The following is a 16,166-nucleotide window of genomic DNA, read 5'->3' on the forward strand; positions in this document are numbered from 1 at the left end:
CTGAACTGATCCGAGAAATCCCTTCGCCCGCTGATGCGTTTGTCCCTCTGGCCGCTGGGAGAGCGGAGCACGTGCTCGGCGGCGGGGCTTTAAAGGGCCGAAGCTCCGCCCTCCCCCTAGCTTGGAGGTTCTTTGTTGCCTGGCTCGGCCGCCTTCCCGCGCGCGCGCGCCTCTGTGCTTTGTCCTCTGCCGGCCGCCGTCCTCGGAAGCCGCGCTGAGACGAGGTAAAGCAAGGCGGGCAGCCTAGCCACGCCCGCCATCTTGCCCCCCGCGGCTCCCGGAGCTGTTCGCCGGAGATGGGTGAGGAAATGCGGCGGCGGCGGCGTGCCAGGCGCTGTACCGGCTCAGCGCGCAGAAGAGCCCCCTTGGGAGGTTTTGGAGCCAGGCGGGGCGGAGAGCGGAGGGGGCGGGGTTGAGCCCCCCTCGTATCCTATTAGGTCCTGTGGAAAGAGAAAGAGGCTGCCCGGGGACGGGGGGACAAGGAGGCTCTGGGGGGCGCCTGGCTGGTTGCGCAGGGTCTCGTTTGTGCTTCCAAGGCAGAGCTGCCCTGCCCCCTGCTTCAGCCTCACATCAACTCTGCTGGTAGGCTTGGTCCCCAAAGCCACTGAGTGGGTTTGCACCGCGTCCTTTTGCTTAACTTCGCAGCCTTGGGGTTGCCACCTGGCCTGGAGGGGGTGGAAACGTCCCTCTAACAAACACTAAATAGGATGTTATTTCCCAGGTGATGGGATTGATCTCTCTCCCATGAAAAGCTTCAGCTGCCAGTTCCCATATATTCAGCCTCTATTAAAGGGGCGGGACAGGCTTTTCCTCTCCAGATCTGTTGGCGACTATCGCTTTCCTTTTTCAGGTCCCAGATACCCAAGGCAGGTGAAGTTAGGTCCCAAAGAGCCCAAACTGAATTTCTCCAAGACAAACTCAGGCAGGCAGCAGTGTGTGACAAAAACCGCCTCGAGCAGTAAAAATGGTGGAGAGGTGGTATAAAATAAATACATAAATAAATTTCTAGCTGCTTGGTGTGGTGCACTTTTTTTTTTTTTTAAAGTTGCCCTTTTGTTGCAAACCTACCAGGCAGATTTGTGAGGCAAGTGCAGCAGTGGGGCACACCAGAAGGCCAGTTGTGGCTTCCTGTGGTTTGTACCTGGCTGGGAAAAAATGTGCTTTACGTATGTTACAGATAAAGAGTTAGAATTGTATTATTCTTGCTGGAACTTACCTGTGAAAAGGTTAACTAATATTAGTTTGATTGATTTTAGCATCAGGTGGGTAGCAGAACAAACTTTGAGTCCTGTAGCACGGTGGTTTATGGATGCTGATTTTTTGCAGTTGCCACCTCTCTGCCTCCTGACGCCATCTGTCCTTTCTTGGTAATACCATGCCCCAAGCTGCATATAAGATTTGATGGATCTTTATTCTTTCTTGGGTCTGATAAAATGAGCTTCGAGTCATGAAAACTTATATACTGGGTAATTTTGTTAGTCTCTAAGGTGCTACTGTACTTGAATTTGATTGTTTAATTTTATTTCATTTCTACCCTGCCTGCCTTCCCAGTGGGGATCCAAAGTGGCTCCCATCTTCCTCCTCCATTTTTTCCTCACAAGCAGACTGTGTGTGACTGGCCTGAGGTGACCCAGCATGCTTCCATGGCAGAGGGGGAATTTGAACTTGAATATCCCAGATTCTGGCTCAGTACTAACCACAGCAAACCTACCAGGCAGATTTGTGAGGCGAGTGCAGCAGTGGGGTACACCAGAAGGCCAGTTGTGGCTTCCTGTGGTTTGTATCTGGCTGGGAAAAAATGTGTTGTGAAGGATGCTAGTGTATCTTGTGGTTAAGCAACTAATCCTTGAACTGGAAAGATTTCAGATCAGACCTTGCCACTCCAGTTCACTAACAGTGTGGACCTATGCAGAGATAACTCCCGTCTAAGTCTGTTGAAATCAGCAGGCTTAGACTTGAGAGATGCAGGATAGGATTCCCTTGTAAAGTACCCTTGGGGGTGTCTCTTCTTTTCAGTTCTTCTCTTCTAGTCTGCAGCAGGAACACCATCACCCCCATTAGGACTGTTACCCTTGGAATGTGCTGAAGTACTGCATAATCCCTTACATCACTACAGCCGCGGTGACGGAGCATGCAAGAGACGGTGGGCATTGATAGGCCTGCTTTGTAGGCCTGTTCGGTCTCTCAGTCCCTAATAAAGCTTTCTGTTGCAGTCTGAAGAGCCACAGGGATCTTTTGAGAGGAGACGTTGTCCTTCTGTGCCCAGCTGCTGGATTGTTGGTGGTGATGGCCGGGGGAAGGAGGGGGCCTAACCGGACATCTTACTGCCGCAATCCTCTCTGTGAAACTGGAGCTGCAGGGAGTGGTGGCCATTCCACCAGCTCTTCAGTCACCAGCGTGCGCTCCCGTACCAGGTGGGTGTGTGCCTCAGCACCTGTCAGGTGGTCCTGCTTCAGGAAGGGTTCCATCCACTTTGAAAGATTTTTCTGCTCCAGCAGTTATCTGAGTTAACCTGGTACAATATGCCAGCTTAATTTCTCCTACAGCTTACTGTCAGTTTTATCATTTTGCCCTTGTAGTGCAGGAAATGCTTTGTCAGGGACTGCCTTTCTCCATATAGATCCCTGCATTCTGCAAGTTGGGCCATTCACTGAGTCTTTTTAATTTCACTTAATGAGTAAAATATTTATATCCCGCCTTTCCATGAAGCTCAAAATATTTGTATCCTGCCTTCTTATAAAGTTGAAGGGTCCAGAATTGGCTACAAACAGGGTACAGCAGAAAACTCTGTGGAAGAGCACTCCCTTACAGGCTTTCCTGAAAGGGGGAGGGCAGTATATGTACTGCTTCAGCAAACCATTCCATGGGGTAGGGCAGTAGAGGAGAGTGCTCAGTAGTGAGCTACGGAAGTATGCCCAGATGCTAAGAAGGGAAAAGCAGAGGTGGCTACAAAGGGTGCAACAGGCCCATGGTTTCAGGTATGAATGCCCCAGATCATGATGTGCTTTAGAAGAAATTAAGGATATCATTAAAGCATTCCTCCTTTGTATAATTAATAGTTAGGCGCTGTCAAGTTGCAACTGGCTTACAGCAACCCCTCAAGGGTTTTTTAAGACAACAGGTGCGCAGAGGTGGTTTGTTGTTGCTTTCCTCTGTAGAGCAACCCCAGCTTTCCTTGGTGGTCTCCCATCCAAGAACTAACCAGGGCTGACTCTGTTTAGCTTCTGGGATCTGATGAGATTAGGCTAACTAGGACTATTCAGGCTGCTCTTCTTTGTATAGAGAGAGAATATTGGCAGTAAGGAGTTGGGCCTTTGCAGTGATTGCCCCAGGCTGTGAAACGATCTCCCCACAGAGACCTTATTTCTTTATTTAAAAGATTTGTACCTTGCACTCCACCTGAAGCAATTGTTCTCTTACTGTATTTCATAAGGCTTGTAAAGCCCACCCTTTTCAGAGAGTGTTCTTCTGAAATGAGGCAGTGCCTTCAGTGGCTGTTCTAAGAAGATTGGTTTTGGTTTTATTTGAATGTGTTTGATCTTAGTAATGCTGGTCACTGCTGTTTGTTTCACATCTCTGTTCCTTGTCTTGGGAAAAGTGATTGTCACGGCCGTGGGGTAGGACGGATGGAGCAGGAGGCAAGGGAGATTGATGGATACTTATGGAACTGGGGGTGGCAAGTCCAGCTTGGGGAATACGTGATCCTTCTTTTTAGTTGTTCTCAGCTGACTTTTCTTGCCTGGTAGGAGCGGTTCAGGAACAGGCCTTTCCAGTCCTCCGCTGGCAACTCAAACGGTGATTCCTCTCCGGCACTGCAAGATCCCTGAGCTCCCTGTGGAGAGGAGCATCTTGTTTGAACTCCAGCTCTTTTTCTGCCACCTAATCGCTCTCTTTGTCCATTACATCAACATCTACAAAACAGTATGGTGGTACCCGCCATCTCACCCTCCTTCCCATACCTCTTTGGTGAGTATCTTGTATCTTGCAGCCCACAATTACAAAGTAAAATGACAAGAGCTACACAAAATAACATTTAAAAGTTATAAAAATCCAAGGCCTTTTGCAACATCCTAGATGTACAGTACACAGGGACTGCATTTCAGTGCCTGTCATCAGAACACAGCATTAACAACAGGGTAGATTCAAGAAATACATTACCAAATGCTACATTCAGACATCACAATAAATTCCAATTAAAGAAAGGTTTGTCTTTGTGGGTCATGAACATGGCATTGCTCATGGTGTCCATGCACTGCCTTCTCTCGCCCTGTGTTCCTCACTGTTTTGGTCAAGCTCAATTTTTCCTTCTATGTGTAAATGCATGAACATTGGAAAATTTGAGTCCCCATCCCATAAGCCTAGATTCTAAACTGGGGGGAACAAACTCCAGTTGGCCAAGGCCCCTGTGCTTGGATGTCATGGCCAACTGGAGCTTGATTGAGCTAGGTTCAGTCAAGCCACACACCAGAGGAGGAGGAACATGGGAAGAGCAAGCGAAGCAGATGGCTACAATGGGGATTGTAGCCAGCAGTCACGAATTTTCCTGTAATTAGAGTTTATTGTTGCATTTGAAAGAAACATAAACAAAGCAAATTACTCATGTTTTATTATCTGTGGGTAGTAAAGTGTGGTGAGGTTGGGCCTTTGCCAGCATGTGATAGATACCCCAAGTTCAGCCTAGACCTTGCTTCTGCAACAGCTGTGCCATTGCATAAACCCAAAGGCCATACAAGAGAGTTCTTGGTTTATGTGCCCTGCCTCTTCCAGATGAAGGGGACCAGGGGCAGATTGGCCAGTAAGGCCCCTGGGGAAAATCCCAGCAGGCCAGTGGCCTGGGGGCTGATCCTCTCATCAGAGCCACTACAACTCTGGGATGGCACTGCAGAAGTGGGCAGAAGTTCACTTCAAGTCAGGTGAGAGGGAGATGGTGCAGCAGCCCCTGCCTCCAGGTAACCAGTAGGTATGAGAGACCCAGTGAGCTCCTTTCGACAGTGGCAGGAAAACTTTCACCCATGTGGATTTTTATTACAGACACACTCCATGAGTACAGGAGGGGGAAGCTAACCAAAAAACCCTAGACAGTTTGTCCTCTTGTGCATACAGACCAACTCTCTACTTCCACCTTTTGGCATAACTTGTTTCCTGATGCCACTGGAAGCTTCACTCTTCTTCTTGGCCATCTGTTGATCACATTTCTAATCTTGCCCTCTCTCAAAGGAGCTCAGGTGCTGTATGTAGTTTTCCCTTCCTCCATTTATCCTCTTAGCCTTGGAAGGTTGGTTAGGCTGGATAAGAGGAATAGGATTGTAGCTTTAGGAAAGCTCCCATGTTTTTATTGTTCTGCAAAATATGTGGAACAGAGCTATTTAAGAGGCAGTAGGGTGGTAGTAAACAGGGAAATGTTCAGTCAGATCTGAAAAAATTAGTTTTCTTCTTTGTATTGTGTTTTGGATGTATTACACAGGTTTTATTCATTGTTCTTCTGTTTTGTAATTGGTTTTACTGCCCTGTTTGTATGTATTATATTGGTCTTTATTGCATTGTTTTCTAAATCTGTACTGTAAATGAAGTAAATAAATAACCTGTGATCATTCAGAGAATGTCTTCGGTGAGTAAGGGTTTGAAGCCATGTCACCCTAGTTGTAGTTTAGCGCTATAAACATGTCAATCAGCTCCTTTGCCAGAAAGATTTTCTTCATTCTTGCAGGATCACTGTGTACAGACCAACCAGAATGACTTTTCTTTCTGCAGAATTTTCATCTCATTGACTTCAATGTCCTAGCAGTGACTACCATCGTTCTGGCACGAAGGTTGATTGGCGCTATTGTGAAGGAGGTGAAGGAGGTAGAGGCCTGGAGCCTTTATTATATAACAGTTGTGTCCTTGTTCAGTCCTTATTTTTTTCCAGTGGGGAATGTGCAAGAGGATTACATCTGTAGTCTGCTTTCCATATGCAAGGAGGGATAACCACTGTCCAGCCTGCCGGTTATGCTTCTTTTCCCAAACCCTGTTCACTGTGCCCCTGCATACAGAAGGCTTTCTCAGTGGTGGCCCCTCATCTTTGGAATGCCCTCCCCTTGAGGCTGACCTAGCATTTAGCTGACTTCCCTTTAACTTCCAGGACAAACATTTATCTTAACCTAGTCTTTTAACTCTGGGGATTCATCTTTTTTAGCTGTTTTTTATAATCTGCTTCAAGCCTGTTTTATGAATATAATTTTAAGCTGCTCAGTGTTTCATGCTGTTTTTATGCCCCTGGCTTGTTTTTATGCTGTTGGCGTTATGAGTCTGTTGTTGTGCTTTATGAACCACCTTTGGTTCAATGGTTAGGAGTGGCGATCTGGAGAACCGGGTTTGATTCCTCACTCCTCTGCTCGAAGTCAGCTGGGTGACCGTGGTCAGTCACAGCTCTCTCAGAAGAACTCTGTCAGCCCCTCCCACCTCACAGGGTGGTTGTTGTAAGGATGATAATAATAACACACTTTGTAAACCACTCTGAGTGGGCATTAAGTTGTCCTGAAGGGCGGTATATAAATCAGATGGTTATTGCTATTACCTTAAGTGGCTCTTTGAAGAGGCAGCATACAAATTTTTCTATATAAATAAATAAGTAGTCCCACGGATTTTCTCTTGCATAGAAGTTCTGAAGAACAGAGCCACTAGTGTGGAAGCCTTGCACACATTTATTATTTACTTCTTTTATACCCCACCTTTCTCCCCATTAGGTATCTAAAGAGGCCTCTTCCATGATATCCTCCCAATAACCCTGTGAAGTAGGTTAGGCTGAGGTCATCCAGCAAACTTGCATGGCAGAGTGGGGATTCAAACTGCAGCCCCCCCCCGCCCCCCCCCCCCAGATCCCAGTCCAGCATTCTATCCACTACACCTTACTACTTTCATCAGTTAGGATCAGGAGGCATTGACACCCTCAGCAGGGCCTTGATCAGTGTTCTTAATTGGGATGGGGAGTGACATATCTCACTTTGAAGGCCAGCGCCAGCGCCTTGGGTTCAGAGGCGTTGCTGATCTTTCTCCAAAGGGAAAGTCTCGTTTGCATCTTGCTCTTGCTCTTCTTCTTCCAGGCTTCTCATGCTGGCAAAGTCTCCCTGCCACGTTCCATTTTTCTTGTGGTCACTCGCTTTGCTGTCCTTACTGGCACAGGCTGGAGTTTGTGCCGATCCATAATCCATCTCTTCCGGACCCATTCGCTGCTCAACCTCTTGTTCTTGTGTTATCCGTAAGTCCAGACTGCTCTTCTCCTGTTTCTGTTCCTTTCTAGCTTGGGGGTGGGCGGGGCGGCGGTGGTGGTAGAGGTAAACTTAGATTTCCAAAATCATCACATGTTTTCTCTGAGGATGCAGAGTAAACAAGTAACTAAGGCTCTTTCTACTCTGTGCTAGAAAAGTCAAAATTCTCTTCCTCCTCAATCCAGCTTCTGTGTCAAGAAAAACTGAATTCAGTAAAATGAAACCTTAGCTTCTGCACAATACCTTTCCCTGAAGTCATACTACCCCACATATGTCACCTTGATCTCTTTGAAGCGAGACTGTGATAAAAACTGCAATTAAAAGGCGTATCTTCACAGCCATAAGACTGAGAAGCTTGTTCTTTAAGGCCAAATTTTTCAGGATGTTGTTTGTGTCCTGTGCCACATTCTGCCCTCTCAAAATTGTATCATACATGTTGCACTCTGAGCATGTCACTTTTTTTTAAGCAAAACAAGTCCACGAGCACCTTAAAGACTAACAGTATTTATTCCACCACAAGCTTTTGTGAGTGAGAGTTCACTTCCTCAGATGCAGTAAGATTTTGAAGCCAGCTTCAAAGGGGATAGCATATTGAGAAATTATTAGCTGTCTTCTGGCCTACAGTCTTATCTAGTTCAGTACCATCTGATTGAACTGGCAGCTGCTATCCAAATTCTCCATCTTTCCAAGGGTCTTTCCTACCATATTGGCTTTACATCAGAAGTGCTGAGCATGGAAACAGAGACCTCCTTTGTGCTGAGCATTGGTCTCCCACTGAGCTGCATGCTCTTCTGTAGCCAAACTAAGCTTGGTGGTTTAGAGAGGAAGCCTTTGCAAAGAGTGGCTGGTGAGCAACTGCCTTAAGCAGCGTCAGGAAATGATGTGCCTTTCCTCCCTTCCTGAGAGCCCTTGGCTCTGGCCCTCAGAATATGTTTTATGGAAATCCGCCCCCCCCCTTAGCCTTTCCTCCTTCCTTTCCCTACTGTCAACATTCAGTTACTTTGAATGGGGTGGGGAGCAATTGCTTCTGCTCATTACTACTCATTACTGTCTGATGTTGCTGTATAGGATACAATTTCAGCCTCGCTCTTCCTCCTCTTCCAGGTTTGGCATGTACGTCCCCTTCCTGCAGCTGAACTGTGACTTCCGTAAGACGGGTCTCTTCTCCCATGTAGCCAACATTGGCCCTCGGGATACGGGGGATGCCAGCTCAAAGGGCAAGGACTACCTTTCTGTTCTCAAGGAGACCTGGAAGCAGCACACCCGACAGATGTATAGCACAGAGGCCATGCCCACCCATGCCTGCTGCCTCTCTCCAGACTTGATACGCAACGAGGTGGAGTACCTGAAGATGGACTTCAACTGGCGCATGAAGGAGGTGCTGGTGAGCTCCATGCTCAGTGCCTACTATGTGGCATTTGTTCCTGTCTGGTTTGTCAAGGTATGTGCATGATGAGTTGTGCCTGTGGCATGGAGTGACCTTTGCTGTGAGCCCCATGTGTGTAAAGCCCTGTTTAGTAATGGGCTCTTCAATGAAGATTGTGACGCGGAGGGTAGACAGATTCATAGCAGGTAGCTTGAGCAGTAGCCATTAGCCATGGTCGCTAAATGGCATCCTTTGTGTTCAGAACCAGTCGCCCTTAGAATCTCAGCCGGTGGACAGTCGCCAGCAAGGGTATCCGTTAATATGGGATGCCGGCCGGCATAGTTGAGTCTCGCATTCTAGTGCATGCCCTAGAACGCAGCCACCCGCTCCATTGTTTCTGAGCTTCCAGAGGGAGCTGAGTGGTTGTTGTTGGTCCCAGGATGCTGGAAAAGGTGCTGTGATCCAGCAAAGGAAGTCTTGTGTTCTTGCATGAGGGTCTGTGACCATCTAACATCTGACGATATACATCAGCTAAAGTGAGCTGGAAGTTGGGAACTTCCTAGAAGGAAATGGCCTGCCAGAATTCAAATTTACATGCCCTTACCTTGAATGTGTTACATGGTTTTAAAATATTTGAGATGTGTTAGTGTTATTTCTTTAACCTTTCTATCAAAGGCTTAAGCTTAAATTGCTGTGATTCTTTCAAGTCAACCTGTAAATGTCTTTTGTCTCTCCACATGTGGTGAATCCTCCGGGCAACCAGGCTGGGAATCTTTATGATAGTTTTTCTTTTTTCTTTTACACCACAAATGGCTAAGACAGGACCGGTTGAATTTTCTTTGGCTCTAGTAGCTTTCTCCAAAATTTAGGTGTCGGACTCTTGTTTCAGCCTTTGTGCTTTGTATTTTAAATTACAATGTTTTCTAATTATTGCTACCACAAAATTTAATTATAAACTTCACAATTTCTTGTAATGTTATTGAAGATATGCCACAGGTGTTCCAGTATATAAATAAATATGTGGTAATCCTGGTTGTCATTGACTCAACAAGTTAACGTCTACCCCTAGTTCCTCCCCAGTTTCTCATAGTTTCATTATTGTTTTAAAAAGATCCATTTAACTGAATATTGTAGCCTGCATAGAAAGCAACTGATCAATCTGTCACCAATGAATTATGTAAAGTTAGCATATAAACAAGTATGAGATGAACTTCAGGCATGTGCATTATCTCATACAACAAAACATTCTAATGATAAGTAAGTTTTTGTTCTTCTATTGAGGCCAAAACAGCAATAAAATCAGAGCTGAAAATATAGGAACCCACGTTGAAATTTCTAGGTGCCAAGGTGGCCTGGGATTTGTCAATCCCTTGGCTTAGATGAATATATATTTAGTCAAATGTACTAGTAAACACTTATGTGGGTAAGTGAATCTTGTGGTTTTCTTTGCCAGGTTGTTGTAAAGCATTCCTTCAGCACTGGGTTTTGGAACTAAATTCTGTTGGATTTCAGTACATCCCTGCCCCTCTGTGGTTCCTAGGAATGCGCAAGCCAGTTCTGAAGCATCTTACTCCCAATATGTGCAGCTATCCCTTGCCTTCAGTTCCAGCTCTGCTGTTGTAGCTGACTCCTGCACTCTCTTCTTGCCCCCCTTTTGTAGAGCACTCAGTATTACGACAAGCGGTGGTCCTGTGAGCTGTTCCTCTTGGTCTCCATCAGCACTTCTGTCATCCTCATGCAGCATCTACTGCCGGCCCGCTATTGTGACCTCCTCCACAAGGCCGCGGCGCATCTCGGCTGCTGGCAGAAGGTTGATCCGGCACTTTGCTCCAATGTGCTGCAGCACCAGTAAGCCACTCGCTGGGGTGCAGCTCCCACGTCGGGCTTCATCTCTTCTGAAACTTTGCTTCAGATGTGAAGCTCTTTCATGGGATAAGTGGGCCCTTCCCTGTGTTCCTCAGGAAAGTTTCCTTTTGGTGCGGAGGATGTGAGTCCAGTGGCACCTTAGAGACCAGCAAGTTTTTCAGGGGATAAGCTTTTTGAGAGTCAAGAGTTCCTTTCTTCTGAAGATGGAAGCTCTGGTTCTGGAAAGCTCATACTCTGAAAATCTTGTTGGTCTCTAAGGTGCCACTGGACTCAAATCCTACTGTTCAATGCAGAACAACACGGCTACCCACCTAAAACTTTTTGCCAGGGTTTTTGATTATAGGGGCCTCTGTGCATTGGTTTGGCTGAGTTAGAACCCTCCTGTGCTGCATTCTACGTTGCACACACTGTTTGTGTGGGATTCTGACTACACTAGCTGAGCCTCACAGTGCAACACAACACAATTGGACACAATCAACCCTCCCCAGCAAACTGCACAGGGGGACAGTGGACAAGCAGAGAAGTCTAGCTGATGTCATTGTGGCAACCCTTGATAAGCCTCTGAAGAACATGCCTTTTGAAATTCACTGGTCTGCACCATCTTAATAAATTTGAGGATAGCAGTCCTTTTGCCCTGTGGCTTGGGTACCTGTTCAAGGTGTGAATCAAAAGTTGAACTCAGTTTGAAGTAGGGGAGCCTGGATGGCAATATAGAGCTCGCCTTTTTCATTCTGAGATAAATGGTCATGTTGCTCTTTTAAAAGCACCCTGACACATGTTAAATGAATGGAGGTGTTGTGAACCCGCAAATGGCCATGGCCATAGGGGGGGGGGAGTGGAATTCAGAGATTTTTTTTCCCCTCTGAGAATTCCTTCCCTACCACAGTGTTGTGGAGCACTGGGAAAGAAATCCTTTGAAAAGTTTTCTCTTTTGGAATGAGTGGAATGTTTTTGTACGGCAAAGTTTTATTCATTTAAATGTGTCATATGCAGATGTTTATGTAAAACAATCTGTTGAACTTACATTATAGAATCATGCTTGATGTCTGTTGTAGATATATACAGCATACTTTTGTTTTTAAAACTATTTGTTAGCAATATTTACAGGTAATGCTCTGACATGGGTGACCCAGGCTAGCCTGATCTCAGGAGCTAAGCAAGGTCAGCCCTGGTTAGTACTTGGATGGGACGTACTTTCAAAGTTATGTTATGGCATTAGCCCACAGCTAATGCCATAATTCTATAGGCTGTTAAAGAGATGAGTGTTTTCATTGTGTTAAAGTTGCTCTCAGTATGCAGATATGATGTTTGTTCTGTTGTGACTGTCTCTTGGGGTTCTTGTTGCTACTACAAATGCATTTGCAGTCGCCACAGAGCATCCACACAGCAGTTTCCCCCACATTTTCTGTGCATCAGATCCCTGTGACCACAATTTCCTCCCCTTCAGCAAAAGGCTTTTTAAAAAAGAATTTAAAAATTGGAGTTTCTAGATTAATATTGCAGAACATTATAATGACCTAGTGCCATAATCTACTAGTTCTCAGCTTTAATTTTTTAAAAGTAAGTCTCTAGCCCTTGTCATTGTAGTTAGAAGGGGAAATGGGCAGTCCTTCAGTGTGAGGTGTGGCAACCTGGGATAAGGCAAGGAAAATGCCGAAATGCACACCTTCCCATCCACGTGGGATCCAAAGGTTCCTTGTCTGAAATAATTCCAAAAAAATTGTATGAATTCAGATTTGGAAAAGATTGCAGCAATGTAGAGGGAAATGCAGAGGCAGGATGAATAGAGGAAAATGTGTGGATGCTCCCCAAAACATTGCCACACGAAGGCAGCTAAGTCAGAACAAAACAGACTATGAGACTTTCTCTCCAAATCATACCCTTTTTTTGTTCAATGCAGAATTTGTTTTCTACTTTCAGTGTTTTATTTTCCTTAGATAGCAAAAACATATATATATATGTGCTAAGGTACCATAATATGGAGCACTTTGCGGTTCTTTTTCTTTCTAGGGTTGTGTAAAGTCACAGCTTTGCTTTGCTTTGGGATCTTTACGTTCCATAAAAATGCCAAATAGGGCAGTTTCATGTGCTGAGTTCTAAATGATTCATGTTGTTAAATATATTTAGTTATGATAAGCAGGCACTGCATAGAGTTCATCTCCCCTCTCCTATTTTTTTCCAAAGCTCCAACATTTCTGGAAGTTCCACATTTTTGTATGAACTTTTGTCTAGGCAGGTGCTTCTGTGAAGCCTATAACATGGGGGTATGGCGACTCTCCCGCACTGGTCTTTCCCCATCAGGCTGGCTTACAGAGGTGCAGTAGCAGTCTCTGAACCTGAGGTGCATTGAGTAGTTGTTGTTAATGCTTGTGGATAGATCTGGCCTTCATTAATTTGTTTGGTCCTTTTTTAAAGCCTCTTGAATCCATACCCAGAAGGAGGAGTAAAGAGCTAGCAGGCCCAGAAAAAGTTCCTCCTTAGATGGCCTTGAAACAGCCTGCTGTCAGTTGTAGCTGAATCAGTGCTGTTCCTTACCTTGGCAAGGATTGCCTCATTCAGAACAGCTGTCATTGAACAACCAGGGAAACAGGCTCAAGGCTCTCTGTCTGTCTGTCTCATATATGCTCACTCACACTTGACATTGTGTCTGAACCGATATTTGCAACAAAAAAAAAGTCTCATTAAAAGATAGTTAACGCCTGAATGAGCCAAAAAAAAAAATCATTGATTTAATTTTCTATTCCTCTGTTCCCATCCTGGAAACCATGGTGGGACAGAACTCTGTCTCAGCTGATGCTTTCCCTCTTTTGCAGGTGGACCGAGGAGTGCATGTGGCCCCAGGGGGTACTGGTAAAACACAGTAAAAATGTCTACAAAGCAGTGGGCCATTACAATGTGGCAGTGCCTTCCGATGTCTCCCACTTCCGCTTTCACGTAAGCTTTTGCAGTTCTCCTCCTCTTGACACTGCTGGTGTGATGCAGGGACTCTCTTTCAGAAGTGCATTTTGCAGTCCAATTCCTGTAAGACTGAAATGTGCCTGGGGTAGCTTCCATAGCAGAACTGTCCCTGGGTGCTGGAGTGGTGCTTCCTTTAAGTTGTGTCTTTGACTTGTTCCTGCCATGCGTTTGATGAGTTTAGGGAGGGGCCATGTGTCATTGGTAGAGCCGCTGCTTTGCATGCAAAAGATGCCAGGTTCAGTCCCTGGAATCTCCAGTTAAGAGTCAGGAATCAAGTGATATGAAAGAGCTCTGCCTGAAACCATGGAGAGCTGCTGCCAGTCTGAGTAGACAGTAGAGATCTTGATGAACCGAGAGTCTGCTTTGCTGAATGAGAGCCAGTGAGAGCTCACCAATCAGGAGCCAGACTAGGAGGTAAGAGATCCAGCTTTAAGTCTTGCTTTACCTGGGATCTACTCTTGATCCCAAGTACCTAGATTCCTGCCCAGTAGTAGCAACTTACCTGGCTGAGCTGAGGGTGAACGCATGAAAGCCAAACTGTGTTTTCCAAATGCCTTACCTTTACAGAACCCTTTCCCCACTGAGTCACTGCTAAGAACCCCCTGCATGGCTGTGCCCACACAGGGATGATTCCCCACTGTGCACTTATCACTGCCATGTTTGGAGAGGCATTTATGAAAGCAGTGGAGCATCCATGCTTACACGGATTCTCCATGTTTCTTTTCATATCCCCTCATTCCCACCAATGTGTCCACACTGCCAAAGGGCTTTTGCCACCTTTCTTTTAATCAGTAGTAAATATATCACTGTCTAGCCAAGAGAAAGCCCCCCCTCCCACCACCACCACCACCACTGTTCATGGAGTTGTGGAATGGCAAATGCAAAGGAATACCAAGAGATAATGGCACAGGCAGAGAGATCTAAAATTTTGCATCTTACTGACTGCACAGCAACCAAACCCTCTTGTACAGGCAGGGGGGGGGCACATAAGGCAGGGGAAGACATAGAATGTGGATGAGTGGACAGTGGTATAGTTTGTGGGTGAGGAGAAACACAGAGCTTTGTGCATTCCATGGAACCCCATTTTAATTTCTTTATTTTATTTGGTGAGAAGCACAAGTTTGTAACTGTCGTTGTCAGTTGAAGTCGAGAAATTCCTTGGGCACTGCGAACCCCTGACCAGCAGTCTCTTGGCCTTTCCAGTTCTTTTTCAGCAAACCCCTGAGGATCTTGAATATCCTGATTCTCCTGGAAGGGGCAGTCATCTTCTACCAGCTGTACTCGCTGATCGCGTCGGAGAAGTGGCACCAGACCATCTCCCTGGCCTTGATCCTCTTCAGCAACTACTATGCCTTCTTCAAGCTTCTGCGGGACCGGCTGGTGCTGGGGAAGGCTTACTCCTATTCTGCCAGCAGAGAGAGTGATCAGAAGCTGAACTGAAGGCATCGCACTTATTTGGAGTATAAGCATCGAGGAGAGAGCTGGTGGACCCTGACTGTATCGGGGGTGGCCGGTGACGGCTCCACTGTCTATTCTGCAGGGTCTGTTCTGCCCGACCTAAGAAGCCTGCCCCGGGAGCCCTTGACGCCTTGTAAAAAGGGGCAAGGATGCTGGGGCGCATTCTCAAATGGTGTGTAGTCGGGCCGGTCCTGAGCTTTGTAACTTTTTTACCACTGCTCTTGTTTTTTTGTTTGTTTGATAACTGATACAATTATGAAAAACCTTATTTTTGTACTCCCAAGTGCTGTCAGTCTGGCTTATTAAGTGGCAAGACCATGCAAGGGAAAACTGTGGCCTGTGTATCACACTTTTCTGGGTGACTGCTACTTGCTGGTTGTTGTGGCAGGGGAGGGTACGTTTGGGTTTGATTTCTAGGCTCGCCTTATCTTAAAGGGCATACAAGAGTTAACGTCACTAAGGTGATGATTCTCCATTGAGCTCTCGGCAGCGACGGAGCCACCAAAGGTGTCCTTTGTGCTTTCCCTTTGCACATGACCTGCAGCCCCTTCACCGACAGCAAGCACTTTTTGTCAGCTTTAAAAATATGGTAGTAGGTATGTCACTATACTGTTACGATGCTATAGCAATATATCAACTACCTTTTTAAAAAATGGCAAACCGCTTGCTGGTGGTTGGGGAGAAGGGAGAGGAGATGGTGCCGGCTGTGGCAAGGTATGGAAATCTGGACCTTCACATCCACACTGCAACCAAACCCGGTTTGAGTAGTTTTTCAGGAAGCAGCTTACCAAAGCCGATTGAGAAACTGCACAGCAGAGTCAGGGGACAACCAGAAGGTGTTTTGAGGATGCCTCCCCCCACCCCCCACAAGTGCCAGTGCAGTTTGGTGGGAAACATGGGAGAAGGGCTGTGACTCAGGGTAGACCACTTGTTTTGCATGCAGAAGGTCCCAGTTTCAATCCCTGGTGTCTCCGGTTAAAAGGATCTGGTAATACGTGAAAGTCCTCTGCCTTGAGACCGTGGAGGTCCGCTGCCAGTCTGACAGTCCTGACCTTGATGGACCTCTGGTCTGATTCAGTAAGAGGCAGCTTCAAGTGTTCAACATGAAGCAAAATCTCTCCATGGGAGCATCTGAAGAGTGTGACCAAGGAAGCTCCAGTCTGACCTGGTGGTCTTAGCTCAGCTGTTCTTTTCTCCAGTCTGTCCCTCCCTCCCTAAATCCGCAAGCCGGGAATAGTAACTGCCTGTTGGATGTTCAGTTCTAGAGGCAG

The 16,166-nt window shown here is 46.3% G+C and overlaps 1 protein-coding gene across 2 annotated transcripts; it reads left to right on the forward strand.

Annotated features, from left to right (window-relative positions):
* Positions 1-182: 182 nt before the first annotated feature.
* On the forward strand, positions 183-15,178 carry TMEM39B (transmembrane protein 39B). 2 transcript variants are annotated; one of them, XM_054999987.1, is made up of 9 exons: positions 183-300; positions 2,214-2,414; positions 3,747-3,966; positions 5,752-5,844; positions 7,083-7,237; positions 8,352-8,688; positions 10,274-10,461; positions 13,293-13,413; positions 14,641-15,178. In XM_054999987.1, the coding sequence occupies exons 2-9, from the start codon at positions 2,287-2,289 to the stop codon at positions 14,875-14,877; spliced, it is 1,479 nt and encodes a 492-aa protein (XP_054855962.1). In that variant the 5' UTR covers positions 183-300; positions 2,214-2,286; the 3' UTR covers positions 14,878-15,178. The 2 variants fall into 2 exon arrangements, with proteins under 2 accessions (XP_054855962.1, XP_054855963.1); XM_054999988.1 differs by having other exon boundaries at positions 5,752-5,835.
* Positions 15,179-16,166: the final 988 nt, after the last annotated feature.

Source organism: Eublepharis macularius, chromosome 15 (genome assembly GCF_028583425.1).
Source record: "Eublepharis macularius isolate TG4126 chromosome 15, MPM_Emac_v1.0, whole genome shotgun sequence".
NCBI classification, from domain to species: domain Eukaryota; kingdom Metazoa; phylum Chordata; class Lepidosauria; order Squamata; family Eublepharidae; genus Eublepharis; species Eublepharis macularius.